Source organism: Pseudonaja textilis, chromosome 1, assembly GCF_049901715.1.
Source record: "Pseudonaja textilis isolate UNSWEBS1 chromosome 1, rPseTex1.2, whole genome shotgun sequence".
Classification (NCBI taxonomy): domain Eukaryota; kingdom Metazoa; phylum Chordata; class Lepidosauria; order Squamata; family Elapidae; genus Pseudonaja; species Pseudonaja textilis.
Window position 1 is genome coordinate 226,817,804 of NC_141990.1, and position 15,548 is coordinate 226,833,351.

Genomic DNA, 15,548 nt, shown 5'->3' on the forward strand with positions numbered 1-15,548 from the left:
AAACTACCATTCCCGTCATGCACTTGCTGGGCATAAGGCGGGTCTCGAAATATACTGTAGTAATTAAAAAGTAGATTTATTCAACGAGTTGCCAACTTCCGGGAATAGGAAAGAATGGAGAATACAAAAACCGAAGTCCACCTATGTAATGTACCTAGTCAGCCTTGGAAAATAGCAAAAGTAATCAAATTACTTTTCATATGAACATTAGATGACTTCGAATGACTTGGAATTATGGCCCTTCGCTGTGTTTAAGGAGGATTGTTGGTGATAGACCATAAACGCCCATAGTATTCCCAATTCGGAGGCAGAAATTGCCATAAACAGGTGAATAGTTAGGCGACAACAGCACTTTGGGGACTGATCATTTTCAACTTTCATCGCCTCCTTAGAAATATTTGGAAGCATTCCAAAGTTGTGAGTGCTTAGGGTGCGCAGATACTTTATTTTCCGTTGCTCTTTTTCATTTACTACAAATGCCTTACGTCACTTCACTCATTGCGGTACCATGCACCCATAATCATCGCAAATCAAATGCAAATAATAAAAAGAACCATCGTGTACCAGATACAACAATCAAAACCTATCAATCTCCGGCCACTTTCTCGCTATCCGCCCTTCGGGTAAGTTTTCACAAACTTTCCATAACGACAGGGTAGGCGCAGCTCTTATTGATGAAAGGAAAGCACTCCGTAGGAGGAGCGCTCCCCCAGGTAAATTTAAAAGAGATTGCGTGTATTATATCTTCCAAAATAAATAACTACTGGAATACAATTCTGAGCATGCTCCGGACTAGGATTTAAAGCGCCTTCCGATACTGCCAGGACTGCATTTCCCAGAAAGTAGCTGGACTTGGAGGCTGGGGCTATTTTTGAATTTCCCCCGAGGGAGAGAGAGAGAGAGAGAGAGAAATTGTCCATACAGCTGGAGCTGCCGGTCCACTCCTTTTCTTTAAACTCTGGACAAAGTAAGTACCCACCCAACTTTTCTCCTCAGCCGCGTCCCGAAGTTGCGGCTCGTCTCACCTTTCCCTCTCGCACGGGATCTTCCTTAGATGCAGCTCACCTGAAGTTTTTGGAAGGAGAAGCAGCTTTTCGCTTTCAGAACAAAGAGATGTGGAGGGAATCACCTTCTACAGCTCACGAAGGTTCTTGCGGGAAAATGTGTGGCTTTCCCGAAGGTTGTGATTGAGCCGAGAAATGAATTTAGAAAAAGAATCGGATCTTGTTCAACTTTCTGGGAAAAAATGTGGCGGTGGAAAACGGCGTGGATTTTACACACAGGTCCTGAGTTTGGTTATGTTTGTTCTTACGTTTCTGGAAACAGGCTATATGAGACAGAGACACCAAGAGTGCATAGAAGATGAATTTGGCTTGTAACTTTCTCTTTATTTGGAGTAGAGTTTTTAAAATAAGTCTATATTCGGTAAGTTTGCCTAGAGTAGGTAAAATCTAGTTGTAGAGTTGTAAGCTTTTCCAAAGCAGACTTCAGGCGTATGAAATCTGGTTGGTTTTCTGGATGAATCTGGAAATTCTGACTTACTGAGGCTTTGAAGCAAAGCAGCAGTTTGTGTAAGGGAACATTGGTTGCAGCGTGGAGTGCTTCTGAGTACAGTCTGAACAGTGGACTTGATTGTGAATGCCAACAGTTTCACATCCTTTGACTCCTCTTTTTTTTTTCCTAATGGGGAGAGGAGGTTTGCTGGGGAGATACCATAATTGTGGAGCAGTAGAAAATGATAATACAATCAGCATTTGCATTTATCACTGGCTGTGCAATTTCATCTTCTCTAAGCAATAAGTAATAATCTACATTGTTCATAGTAACACCATACTGGCTGTAAAGCACTCTGTGGAACTAATGTTTAAAATCATCTGAAATTTCCAATGAGCGTAAACAGTTGCAGCTTGGCAGCTCTCTAGTGTTATGACACCTAAGCAGACTGATTGCAGCTTAGTGGCCAATTGCTTATTGAGCACAGTTGAAGGTGTCAGTATTAACTGAGGGGGGAGGAGAGAGAGAGAGAGAGAGAGAGATGCAAATAATTACTGATATTCTATATTGCTTGTGATTTATTGATAAGAATGCAGCTAATTCCAGACAAGCACAGGAAGGGAATCCCATATTCTTCAGTCATGACTGATTTTTAGTGTGCCGCTAGGATGGCCAGTATGTCAAGGAAAATAGAAGTACCATAGTTGTTTAACATCCAAAGGAAGACAGGTTTGTCCCATGGAGAGAAATATTCTTGTATTCATGTATGGACTGCACCAGTAGAGGCTAAACCAATTTCGTTGTATACATGATGTACAATGACAATAAAGGCTTTGAACAGTTAAAAATATATACTTTATCTTAATGAATCTGCTCTTTATCATACTTGCAGAAAGACTGGGTGTGAAGACAAACACTGAAAAGATGGTTGGAAAGAAACTTAACTTATGGAATTGCCACAAGGTGATGCTTGCCTCATCTTTGGGCATCATTGTATTGCTGTCTCTCATGAACACCTGTTTCGCCCATGCCCAACACTACCAAACTTCATCTTGGGAAAAGAAGCGTGTGGAACCTGACTTTTTATCTGAAGTGACTCGTTCTGTAAGGAAGACACTGGAGAATTTGGTTGGTAAAGAGAACTTTCTGATGTTGAATGAGGTATGACAGCAATGCTATTCTTATTTTTATATATGTGTGGAAAATAAGTCACATACTAATGAATTGAGTGACACAATTTGGGAAAATATATAATTATATAGTTTTCCAGGAAATTATCTAGAGATAGAGCACTTAATCATGCTGTTAAACAAAAACTTTGTCTACCAATAGCTAGTATATAAGACATCCATAACCTTCAAGTTGATTTTCCAGTCTTTTCAGTTTTTCATATGGTAGGAAGTATTCCAATATATTATCTTCTGAGCACTATTCAGGATTGATTTGCATCCCACATTTGTTTTTTAAGTAGGATTCTTGGCTCAAAACAGCCCAGCTTTTCTTTACACAAATATACAAAAGGATCTAGGAAATGTCTTGTATTGCAGTTTTGGTTAGCTGATTGCAATCTATGAAAATTCTTGATGTTCTCCCCCCTCCCCCCACCAAGTGATGCTATGTAATAGCTTGCAAATAATATTCCATTCAATATTATATTTGCAAAGAGTTAACATAACCATAATCAGATTTAATATAAGTTAGTTTATAAATTAATCTTATTTCTGCAATCAGATTCTCCTTCTCCTGCAATTCTTTTCTCTCTCCCGCCCACCATCAAATCTTTTCCTTGAATCTTTACCCTCATATTTGCCCCACAATTGCCCATCCATTCTTTAGGACACATTTTGTAAGTGTAAGTGTACCCTAGATGTGGAAGAAAAATTACTCTCCATGTTATTCCTGGAAATATTTGTTTGTTTGTGTGTGTGTGTGTGTGTGTGTGTGTGTGTGTGTGTTTGAGTCAGTCTTGATCCCTGGAGCCTGCCTGGAAAAGTCCCTGCAGTTTTCTTGGGAAGATTTCAGAAGTGGTTTCTTCTCTATTCAAAGGGATTCTAAACAGCTTATTCGGTGTAATATAATGACAAACTAATGGATGGAAAGAAAATATAAATTGATTTGTTTCCTCACATGAATGACAATTACAAATTCCTACGCATTTCAGATATAAACCATTTTCTGAATGTCAAGTCTAAATCTTCTGTTTTTTTAAAAAGAACAGATTCGCAGCTAAGTTTTCAAACATCAGACTACTGATTATGCCAAAGTATGTTCCCAATTCAGTGTAAGCTATTCCAAAGTTCAGAAGTAATGCCATAGCTGGTGACTGTATTTTGTGCAAATTACATGAAAAGATTTCCCCATAACTTTAGAATAGTATCACAAAAATTTTCTGGCTTCTTTGACACCCCCACCCCACCCCCCCTTGTTGAGAATGAGTTTACAGGGGAATTTACAGGGGAAAAACCAATGTAGAGGGAGTTCTGTGGGAACAAGGTCTCCGTTTTGCAGAATCCTTTGAGTATAAAAGTTTGTACTGGTGATCATTCATCTTTCACAGATGGTGGGAAGATGAGACTGGTGGTGAAAGCATTGCCATGCCAATAACTTCGTAAAAGCAATTTATACCTTTTTAAAGTATGCTGGCCAGGATGGAAGTCTCATCCTGGAAAGGTTTCCATTGGAATTCAGCCTATCTCTATTTCATTCTCCAATGGCTCTGATATTTTTAGTCACTGGTATCTTTCAAATCTGATACTATATCAACCAAGCAGGCCCTTAGTTTTGCGTATGATTCCTAATTCTTTTTGCCATTGCACATGTACTTTTATGCTTTCCATTTGGTTTACAGTTTTAGTCATCTGTTAAATCTGTACCTGTATCTGTACAGTTCGATTTAATCCTAACTCATTTCAGCACTGGAGGGAGCTGCAGCCCTATCATTTGCTATGTGGCTCAGGTGAAAGACCATCCCCTTTATGGTAAATCGACACATATTTATAGAATGTTTGATAAGTGCTGTCGAAAAATTCTGTGTGTATTTGCTTTCCTTGCAGAATATGTCTGCCATGCTTTGGATAGTTTCCTCTGGAATCTCTTCAGCCTTCTGTGTTGTGGCTCGAATTACAGGGCAGTTTCTTACATCCTTTGGATGGGCTGGTAAGTGACCAGGTTATTGGCCCAATGAGGAAAAAAAGATGGAAGTTAACAGAAGAGGTTAAGCATGTTGCAATCTAACAGGATATGGGACACAGTCCTATTCTTACTTTAGTCTCCCTTTCAAATGTTGTGGGATTGTCTTCCAAGTAAGCAAAGGAAGGCTTGCTATATTAAATGTGTGCCTAAACTGGATCACTACTGAATAGGAATCAGCATGGAGGAATGGTCTGCTTTTTTGCAGCAAAGGCCAGTCTGTTTTTTTTTTTAACCTTAGATTAGTAATACAGCGTGAATATTGTTCATATTCATTCAGGAAGTTATCTCACTAGTTCCTTCAAAGAAGTAAAATGGAACTCCTGGTGATCAGAAAATACTTATGTGGTTTTCATAGTGACAAGGTGAAAGTTTTTCTTCATGAGCTTCTTTTGAGATACTATTCATCTTCCTGATAGCCCTTTCTTTAACAGTTCAATCCTGGGTCGGTTTTTTTTTGAGAGAAACACAAATTGAGCCATTTAAGTTTGCTGCTAAGTATTCCCAATCCTCTTTTGGGAGCTTTTGGGATGGCCTAGCATACCATTGGTAAATCCCTTGCTGCTCGCTTGGCTGCCAATTTTTTTATGACTTTCTGCTAAACTGGGAGAAGGAAAAGCCTTTTTTCCTCCTCCCTATAGGCTTCCTTACTGACATCATTAATGCTTTTCTTTTGGAAGATATATTGCTGATCAGTATGGTTGAGAATGCTACATTGGTGTCTTTTTGCCCTCATCCATAAATGCACTTTGTCCCGAGTTGGAGGTTTGTTTTTTTTCCAATATGAAAGGTCCACTGGATTTTGGTGGAGCCAGTTTCCAAATACAGGGTGCTCAGGATGAGTCTTATGTCTTTCCTGAACTGGTATATAATGTATCTAAGAATACATTTAAATGTGAACAGGTCTATTACATAAACAGTTATCCAGAACAATGAAATTAAAGCTGACATTTGTATATCTCAAAAAAGCTGGAGTTTTGGATTATTATAAACGAGCATGATTGCTAATAATTTGATGCATCTTGGCTTGTTCTCACCACAGGAATAATAAAGTGTGCCCAGGAATCTTCATCCCTGATTTGTTTAGCATTACAGTACATCATAATTAAGATCTGTGATTAGTTGTCCCATAACAAGACAGAGTCTGAAATTAAAAACAAACATTGGCTTCCTGTTCTCGTGTAATAGGAAACCTTAGTTTTATGTTACAGTTGAAGTTTTGTTATGGGATTAGGTTTATAATATACTTGTATACTATTGGATTTAGGTCAAATTAGACTTTGGGTTCATTAAGCCTTTTGGTTTAAGTTGTTGTTGTTGTAGTAGTGAAGTTGTGTCCAACGTATCGCAACCCCATGGACAACATTCCTGTCCTCTACCATCCCCTGGAGTTCATTTAAGCTCACGCCAACTGCTTCAGTGACTCCATCCAGCCACTTCATTCTCTGTTGTCCCCTTCTTCTATTGCCCTCAATTGTTCCCAGCATTAGGCTCTTCTCCAGTGAGTCCTTCCTTCTCATTAGATGGCCAAAGTATTTGAGTTTCATCTTTAGGATCTGGCCTTCTAAAGAGCAGGCAGGGTTGATCTCCTCTAGGACTAACCGGTTTGATCGTTTTGCAGTCCAAGGGACTTGTAGGAGTCTTCTCCAGTACCGTAGTTCAAAGGCCTCAATTCTTATGGTCCAACTTTCATAGTCATACATTCAGGGGTGGGCTGCTACCGGTTCTCCCTGGTTCGGGCAAGCCAGTAGCTAATTTTATGGCTGGTTCAGCGCACTGGCAAATCCCACCCCTGTCTCACCCTGCCTCTCCCAGGAGTCCCCATGCAATACGTTTTGGATCTCTGGTAAGTACAGGGCCTGCACAGAGGCTCAGAGAGGGCGAAAAATGGGCCTCCCGGAGGCTCTGGAATGCCGGAAACAGCCCCGTTTCCAGCCTCCGGAGAGCCTCCAAAGCCCGGGGAAGCCATTTTTGCCATCCTGATGAAAGCCTCCAGAGCCCAGGGAGGGCAAAAAACTTCTGGAAGTTCCAGAAGGCCAGAAACGGGCCAGTTTCCAGCCTCCAGAGGACCTCCGGAGTCCAGGGAGGCCATTTTTGCCCTCCTGGAGGCTCAAGAAAAGCCTCCAGAGCCCACACCGCTCCCCCCCACCCACCGTGGTACAGGAGGCTGACTAGGTCATGCCCACATGCCATGCCCACATAGCACCTGGGCAGAGAACAGGTTGCTAAAATTTTTGAAGCCCATCCCTGCATACATTGCAACTGGAAAAACCATGGCCTTGACTATACACACTTTTGTTGGCAGGATGAAGTCTCTGCTTTTTAGTGGATAAAATTAGCACTAAAGTAAGTGTCTGAGAGCACTGTTTTAATGTCTTAGATTTAGATTAGAGTTGAAGTTATTTTTAGAAACTCGGTTTACAGTATATATTTGCATTGGAACTATAGTGAACTTAAAGTTTGGAATATTTAAGGTTTAAGATTATAATGTAATGTCAGTGTTAATATAAGGGCCAGGGTTAGCATTTTTATGGGTAGGTGTAATTGTCATAGTCCTATTATGTAGCTCCTTTGTGGCAGTGGCAGGATGTTTCTGGCAGGGATGACTAAAAAATTCTGGAATGTACCAGGAATATTTTCTTCCAGGCAGGTCACCCAAGACATAGTGATCATGCTTGCTACCCAAGAGATAATATCAAAATCCTGAATGAGGGTCTGAAGGTTGGGACTGAATGAAGTGGAACAGACTCACCGTCATTCTTAACACAGGTCAATTAGTCTTGGTCTTAGATAGGATTGAACTTTCACAAGACGGTTGTGCTATCTAGGGGCTGCCCTGAACTTACAGCTGGGAATCGAGCAGCCTCTAAATAAATAAGTAGATAAAAATAAGCAGACACCTATATTGGAATGTGGATGACAGATGGAAACTTTAGGACAGCAACAAAGGCATCATTTCATATTAGAGTATGCAGGAGAAGGCAATAGTAAATCACTCCTGTATTTTTTTAACAAGAAAATCACATGGCTAGACAATACAAAGTGATTGATAATATAGTCCTGGAAGATGGCTTCTCAGGTCAGATGTTATTCAACATGCTACACAGTACAAAGAAATTGAATTGATTATATTTTTGAGTCAAAAAGGTGAAAGAGTTCAGTTATAACAGCAAAGATATGGCCAGAGAATGACTGAAACAGATTGTGAACTGCTCGTGCTTAAAATTCAAGTAAATAAAATGGAAGAACAAAGCCAACTGGTTTCTATGATATGTTCTTGAACATAAGCTCATCATTTTCAAGAATCCCAGGAATCTCTTTAATGTCCTGGATTTTCACTGATAGGGAACTAGAGAAGCTGTGGAATGAAATCAAGTAAGTTGCTGGGGTAAATGTGAAAAGAAGCTGCCAAAGATGGAAAACAGAAGAAACCAGTGTCAAAACAATAAAACTAACAAGATGCCAAAGCTAATAAAGACATTACTGTATCTCAGAACAAACTTAACAGCTGGTAGAAGATACAAAAAATAATCTTACAACATTTGTGAAGAGATTAAAGATTGAAATAGATAGGCAAAAACAAGGAAAGTCTTGATCTCTAAATGCAGGAGATTCCAACCATGAACTGGTATGATGTAGTACTTACTGTGCCTTTAATTTTTAACTATAGTCCTTGATGACTGGAACGCTAATCTTAACACTAGCTTAATCTTATCTCCCATGCAAATATATGCTGTAAAACCCAGAACAATACTGCTATTGTAGGCTTAACCTCAACCCCAATGAGACTGAGTTACTGTGGCCTTTTTGGAACACCCTCTCCCAGGGCAGGGGATGTTTTGTCTTTAATCTATATGGGATTACACTTTTTCTTTTGGGACTGGTATGCAAGTTGGGGGGTCTTGTGGGGCTCCTGCTCAATATTGTGTTTGTTGAGCAAGTAGAAATTATGGCTAAGAAGGCCTTTCAACAATTCCATCTTGTGTGCCAATTGTGACCTTACTTGGACCAGGAGACCCTTTAGACCCCACAATTTGGTTACCTCACATATGAACTACCACAATGTATATGGGGCTGCTCTTAGAAACTATTTGAAGTTGCAGCAGGTTTAGAATGTGGTGGCATAAGCAATTATGGGCATAACTTATAAATCTGTGTAACAGCTTTCCTCCTTGAGTTGTACTGATTGTCAGTAGGCTTCAGGATACATTTCAAGGTGCTGGTTATTACCTGTAAACCCTCCATGGCATAGAGGCTTGTTATCAAAAGACCATCTGCCTTTGGTGACCTCTGCCCAGCCTGTATGATTGGACAGAGTTGCCATGCTGAAGATCCCATCCACAAAGCAGTGTCATTTGATAAGACCCAGGAAGTGTATGTTGTCTGTTCCTGCACCATTTCCACCCACCCACCCAGGAGTTATCTGGCTCCCACCATGCCCATGTTCCAAAGAGTTCTGAAAACATGACTCTTTTCCAGGCTTTTGGTTAGAGTAAGAGGTTGGTCTTGTATGTTTGATTGCCTTTCAGTGGTCGTCTATCAGTGTTTAAAAATATATTGTATGATTATTTTTACCGTATGCCACCCAGATATGTGATAGTTCCCTAGTCCTTACACATTTCAAAAATGAACTCATATAAATCTTAAGACTTGTTCAAACATGAGGTTAATCATTCCATTGATTGAAATTTCCTTGAGTGTTTCTGTCAGTGCTGAGAGGAGAGCAAAAAGATGCCCCACCCTCCTTGTTCTCAGTGAACCAGAGAAGGAGCCCAAAGCTTAATAGACAAACAAAGATTTATGGCCATAAAACATGCCAAAGTGCCCACCTGCTGCTCTGTGTATGAGCTACACTGGGACTTCCGGTTTGCTCCTCGTCGGAGTCGGAGCGCAATCCACAATCATGCACAGTTTTGCCCAAGCTCACTTGTTGGAGGGTCCCGATCAGGACCAGAACCACCCTGGTGGGGTGGTGAAGAAGGGGGAAATTGCCTGGAGGGTCGAGGGGAATTGCAACTCCCCTCCCTGACAGGAAAATCCCTCCCAAAGGCAAGCTGCAGCAGTGGTCCTAAAATGGCCACCACGAAGACAACACTCCGGGAAACTAAGTTTTGTGCTGGAGCAGAGAAGTAGCGAGCAGAGTGTGAACCAGACAAAGGACATCACTTTTGAGGTACCCCGGTATTAAAATAAAGGGCTATCTTGGATTGAAGTGTGTGGAAGCAGCAACCAGAGAACGTGAGAAAGAAATTGGATCTTATAAAACTTGGATTGGATTAATTTGGAGGAGAAAATTTAAAGGAAAATACTTTAACACAACAAAGGTTTAGAAATTAAACAGGATAACTATTGAATTATGGACCCTTAAAGGCATAATTAAATGCTGAAATTGAGTGTGTTGAAAAGAAAAGAAATAATAGCTAATGATTGAAATTAGCGAACTTAATAAAAGTATTATATTCAATAGAGAAAGTTAAAGGTAAAAAGACTCGAGAGCGCCACCTGATGGTACAGGAAAACTTCAGTACGTTTTAAAAAGTGTCTGGTCTTCTCAAGAATTTGGAATTTGGAAGTTAAAGGAAAATAAAATAAACTTTATTATTGTTATAGAACCATCCAACCAAAAACTCAAGAGTATGGATTGTTGAAAATAAATTCAAAAGATATTGGCTGAAATAATATACTGGGCTCTGGGATTGAATATATCTATTAAAGAAGAGGATTTTAACTATTAAGGAAGAGGAAAGAAAAGGAAAAAAGGAGAAGATATAATGGGGAAACTATTTGTTGATATAAGATTGGACTTACAAGAGTCAAGATTGGATTTGCAAGATATAAGGGACATGATAAAAATTAAACTTGAAATGTGCATTTATGTACTACAGAAATTAGCAATGGTGACTCAGCATACACAAGAACAAAATAAACCAGAGCGGGAGTTCTATAAAGAAAAAGCCAACATTGAAGGACAAAATGAACAACAATTATTTAAGCAGGGGGGAAAGGAATTAGAATTAAAAATTTGTGGTCTGATGGGATGATAAAAGGGAGAATGGTTCGGAAAACGGACAAAGGGAGAGGGAAAAAGCAGGAAAAGGAAGGGCAAAAGAAAAATCAAAAGAGGGAGAGAGAAAAGTTTAATAACTGGAATGAGAAATGGAGGGGAATAAGAATGGGAAAAAAGGGAATTAAGAGAAAGGACCAGAAAACAAAGAGGAATAGGAAACAAACAAGGATGAAAAGGAAGTACATTGTCCAAAGAGTGAGAGATAATGGGTGAAAAAAGAAGAAGCACACCTTGCTTATCCCAAAAAACAGTCGCCATAATCTTCCTTGCAGAGAACATTTGCAAACATTTTCTTGGTTTTTGGGGGGAGTTTGTGTGCCCCCACTGCATAGACTGCAATTTGGTCTCGCTGCTCACATGTTTGACCCAAGTCTCATCTCCAGTTATGATTCGATCAAGAAATGAATCTCCATCTTTGTCGTAAGAGTACAGAAATGTCAATGATGCAGCCATACACTGATTCTTGTGGTTTTCTGACGGGATTTTTGGCACCCATCTTGCACAAAATTTGTGGTAGCCTAGCTTTTGTGTAACAATTTCATGCAACAAACTGCGTGAAATTTGTGGAAAACTAAGTGAAAGTTCCGTTACTGTGAAACGGCGGTTTTCACGAATCTTGTCATCGACTTTCGCGACCAGTTCATCAGTCACAATGCTCGGATATCCACTCCGCTGTTCATCATGAACTTTAGTTCGGCCATTTTTAAACTTAATGTACCACTGGCGCACTCCACCTTCAGTGATGATGTTGTCCCCGTACACTTCACACAGTTGCTGAAAAATTTCAATCGGTTTATGGGTTTCTGCCAACAAAAACCTTATCACTGATCGCACCTCACAACTCGCGGGATTTTCAATTGCAGCACACATTTCAAACGTTTGCTGTGAAATAATGGGCAACAATACGAACCTCCCACTAGCACGACTAGATGCAGACTGAGCAGCGGACACACAGACCAAAGATGGCCCTGCTAGCTCCGCCCCTTCTTGCTACAGACGAAAACGTAATCTATTTTGTGGATAGCCCTCGTATAAGAATATATTGAAAATAGTACGGTATTTTGTAATGTATAGATGATTTGTAAGGTGTTTGAGAAAATATAATGTGGAATCTGAGAAAAATATATATATTTGTGTTATATACTAGATAAGGAGATTGATATGAAGGTAGAATGAAGGTAGTTAGTTCAAATTGTTAACCAGAGGGGACAATTATATTTACAGATAAGGATTGATAAAATGACAAATGTGACAGAAAAAAGTAATATGAGAAATGACAACAGAAATGAGATGAGAATTTTAGATAACATTGTAAAATAAGATATGAGAATGTATTAATATAACATGAATTGGAATTGGATAAGATAAGGTTAATATTTAACAATAATAAGGATGATGCAATATGAAACTAAACAAATATAATGAACAGGTAACTATGGTCATGTTTGTATTGAGATGTGAAACTTGGAACCACACTGCTTGCCAAATGATAATTTTTTATTTTAAAAAATAAAATAAAAGCAGGGAGAAAATTGAATAATGGAATTACTAGGTATGTTTAACTGATATGGTGGTAGGCATTTGGAGAGAGTTTTGAAAGGTTGAATATAAGCATTGAAGGATTATGAATTAATGTGAAATATATGCATTGCGAGATATGATTGATATTATTAACTTTGCCTATACTAAAATGTATGATATATTGATGCCACGCTATTAATGTATTGTGCATATGCAGATTGAAATAAATTTTTTTTTGAAAAGGAATTAATGAGTTATACCATGAGGTAAAAAAGGAGGAGTTTGTTTGAGCTGTAATAATATTTAACACGTTGAGTGTAGTTGTTCTTTGTAAGTAGCTAGTGAGTTTCTTTCCTGTATGTGGTAACACTTCCTTCTAAACTACCATAGATGTAGATTTATCCTAGTTGAAAATTTGACTTAATTCACCTGGGGTACCATATGGGGAAGGCTGTTATAGTGATACATTGGACTGATTATATTGCTTTTTTTTTCTTTTGTGTTTCAGGAGATGGATTAACACAGTTTCTGAAGCTGAGCCCTGAGCAGGTTCAGGCGTTGCTGCTCTGGAGCCTGGCTGCCCTGATTAGCTATTGGGTGCTCTGGCTGCTGTTCAGCCTGTTGTTCATTATCTTAAGCCGCATCATGTGGGGCCTCAAGCTGGTTCTCTTTGGAGGCTGCTTTGCATTTATTGTGTTTACTGTGCCTGACCATTCAGTACAGATTTTACTTCTATTGGCCTTGCTAACTTTCTATGTTTTGCTGGGTTGGTTGAGTGGATCCTATCGCTCTGATGCACGGCTGGAGGCTAAAGTGCACAACTTGGAGCGCCTAGTGGAGGAACTGCAACAGCGGCAGAAGCGGTCTCCCAGATACCTGGATGAAGAATAAATTTCAGGCGGGGGGCTTTCCACATTTACCCATCTTGTCCAAGAAGCAACTACATTTCTCTCTTTCTTTATCACCTATTTTACTTCTTTTTCAGTCTGTACATATTCCTGGATGGTATCATTTCGCCCACCTCTATTTAGGACAGAAGTCCTCCCTAAAAAAATGATTGCACCTGACATACGATAGCTTCTCAGTTGGTAGTAACATTTAGAAAAGCTCTTTCCCTACTATTGTTTTGTTGTTTTCATCCCCCTTTTTAGGCCCCGTTTTTCCCACTCTGTTTTTCGTGGCAGCTGTTGGCTTCTTTAAAGACAACGGACCTGATAATGAAAAATGCTTATAACTTAAAAGAAAATAAAAAACAGAATTTCATGACTGGGGATATGAGAATGGGTCCTTGGATATGATTATTCTACACTATCATGCTCATATTTATAAAACTCAATGCCTCTGTGAAAGTTAAGGATGACTACTATGTTTGTGATGCTCCTCACAGCAATCAGAACATTGTGTGTGTTGAAGTTGTTTTAATGCGAGCCAAAGATGCCTTTTAAAAGCAGGTTTACATCATTTTCTTATGCATGCCAGTGCTGTGTGTGAGGTAATTTAAGGCGATTCTGACAAGTGGTGTTCACCTGCTGATCCAGAATAGACAAAACACAAGGGAATATACACAAGCCTTGCACAGTATACAGACTGAATTTACTGTATACTGCAAGTAAGCAAAACCATAAATTCAGGCTTGACTTGTTTGCCTATTGAAGAATGGGCCTGTTGTTTATACTACATATAAGAAAATGTACTGTTAGCAACATATTGTTTGCCAATATATATATATATATATATACATATTTTTAAAGCTCCAATTTTAGATTAATTGAATAGTTTGTTACTGTTTTCCAAATAAAGGCTATCTATCTAATCACATCCCATTGTCCTTGGCTGCTTTTTCAGGTTCTAAAAGGAGGAAATATACATGTATGTAAGCTGGATGCAAAAGGGTTGTGAATACACTATATACAAGCCGTGTTGGTATCTTTTTCCTGCAGAATCTTGAAGTGAACTTCTGATGGTGGGGGAAGACAGTGGTTTCTGGTTTGACTTGACAAAGCAACATTTTTTTTTCAACAATTAATGCTGAGCGTACCTGCGCACGCAGGCTGGTTGTTTTTGCAGGCTCATTCTATAAAATATTCAAGGAAGTTTATTTTTAAGAAGCTCTCCAAAGATTTTCTGTACTGGTGTGTAACTTTTCACTAAGCCTGCACCATTGTGTAATGCAGATTAAATGTTTATGGGCTGTCTGTACAGGTAGTCCTTGACTTATGACCACAATTGAGCCCAACATTTCTGTGGTTTAGTGAGACATTTGTTAAGTGAGTTTTGCCTCATTTTATGACCTTTCTTGCCACAGTTGAGTGAATCGCTGCAGTTGGTAAGTTATTACTTGGTTATTAAGTGAATATGATGTCCCCATTGACTTCGCTTGTCAGAAGGTTGCAAAAGAGGATCACAGGACCTTGGGACACAGCAACGATCATAAATACAAAACCAGTTGCCAAGCATCTGAATTTTGATCACATGATCATGGGTATGCTGCAAAGGTAACTGTCAAAAAATGGTCATAAAGCACATTTTTCAGTGCTGTTTGTAACCTCTAATGGTCACTAAATGAACTGTTGTAAGTCAAGGACTACCTGTAATCAGTGGTGGAATTCAAATTGGTTTACCACCAGTTTGGTGGGCGTGCTTTGCACATGGCAAACACGTGCTTTGCGTGCGCGTAGAGGCTTTCCTACTAACTTTCTCCTGCACTCCCCGTTTCTTCAACAGCTGGCATGCAGCAATCTGCTGTGCCACGTGATGTAGCTGAGTGTCAAAAGCAGGAAATAAAGGTCCGTATGGACCCCGGGCAGGTGAGCCCAGCAACTGATCACCAGAGTGAACCGGTTTGCTCCCAGATGATCTTCGGCCGAACCAGTAGAATCCCACCCCTGCCTGTAATAAAGAAATCTTATCTCTTCAACATACCCCCAAACATGTTTACCATAATTTTCACTGCATGGGGAAAAAATGCATTTTCTTTGGAAAAGGTTTTGGACGAGAAGATATGGAAGTGGTAAAAGATTCTACCATCTTTTGATTTTACAATGCAAGGTGATGTAGCCCAGGCAAATGAACAAATCTCAGTAGCCTATTTATCCTTCGTGTCTTTGACTTCTATTTTTGCTTACAGATCATTGAAGTGTGCGCTTGGATCTTCTGCCTGACCCATTTATTTATTTATTTGGCAATCTAATCCCTCCAAATGTGTTGCATTGAGATACTCACAATCTCCAGCCAACATTGCTGATGGCAACTGGTATATAGCCCAAATGGAAGTCTC

General features: G+C 39.5%; 1 protein-coding gene and 1 long non-coding RNA gene across 4 annotated transcripts; one reads left to right on the forward strand and one right to left on the reverse strand.

Moving 5' to 3' along the window:
* The first annotated feature begins 83 nt into the window (after positions 1–83).
* TMEM109 (transmembrane protein 109) lies at positions 84–14,187 on the forward strand. 3 transcript variants are annotated; one of them, XM_026720133.2, is made up of 4 exons: positions 84–967; positions 2,387–2,655; positions 4,548–4,650; positions 12,780–14,187. In XM_026720133.2, the coding sequence occupies exons 2-4, from the start codon at positions 2,419–2,421 to the stop codon at positions 13,160–13,162; spliced, it is 723 nt and encodes a 240-aa protein (XP_026575918.1). In that variant the 5' UTR covers positions 84–967; positions 2,387–2,418; the 3' UTR covers positions 13,163–14,187. The 3 variants fall into 3 exon arrangements, with proteins under 3 accessions (XP_026575918.1, XP_026575921.1, XP_087776936.1); XM_026720136.2 differs by lacking the exon at positions 84–967 and adding an exon at positions 1,037–1,425; XM_087920810.1 differs by lacking the exon at positions 84–967 and adding an exon at positions 1,037–1,283.
* Positions 1,005–1,229, reverse strand: LOC148128068 (uncharacterized). Its single transcript, XR_015740869.1, has 2 exons — positions 1,144–1,229; positions 1,005–1,065 (listed from the first exon to the last, which is right to left on the reverse strand). It is a non-coding gene; the product is annotated as an uncharacterized LOC148128068 (long non-coding RNA).
* Positions 14,188–15,548: the final 1,361 nt, after the last annotated feature.

What these genes read in the sequence shown, in the direction of transcription:
- TMEM109 (XM_087920810.1), top strand. Translation starts at nt 1,247, where the DNA reads ATGTGGCGGTGGAAAACGGCGTGGATTTTACACACAG. An exon ending in GGCGTGGATTTTACACACAG is followed by an intron (nt 1,284 to 2,386) that starts GTCCTGAGTTTG and finishes TCATACTTGCAG; the next exon opens with AAAGACTGGGTGTGAAGACA. An exon ending in TACATCCTTTGGATGGGCTG is followed by an intron (nt 4,651 to 12,779) that starts GTAAGTGACCAG and finishes TTTGTGTTTCAG; the next exon opens with GAGATGGATTAACACAGTTT.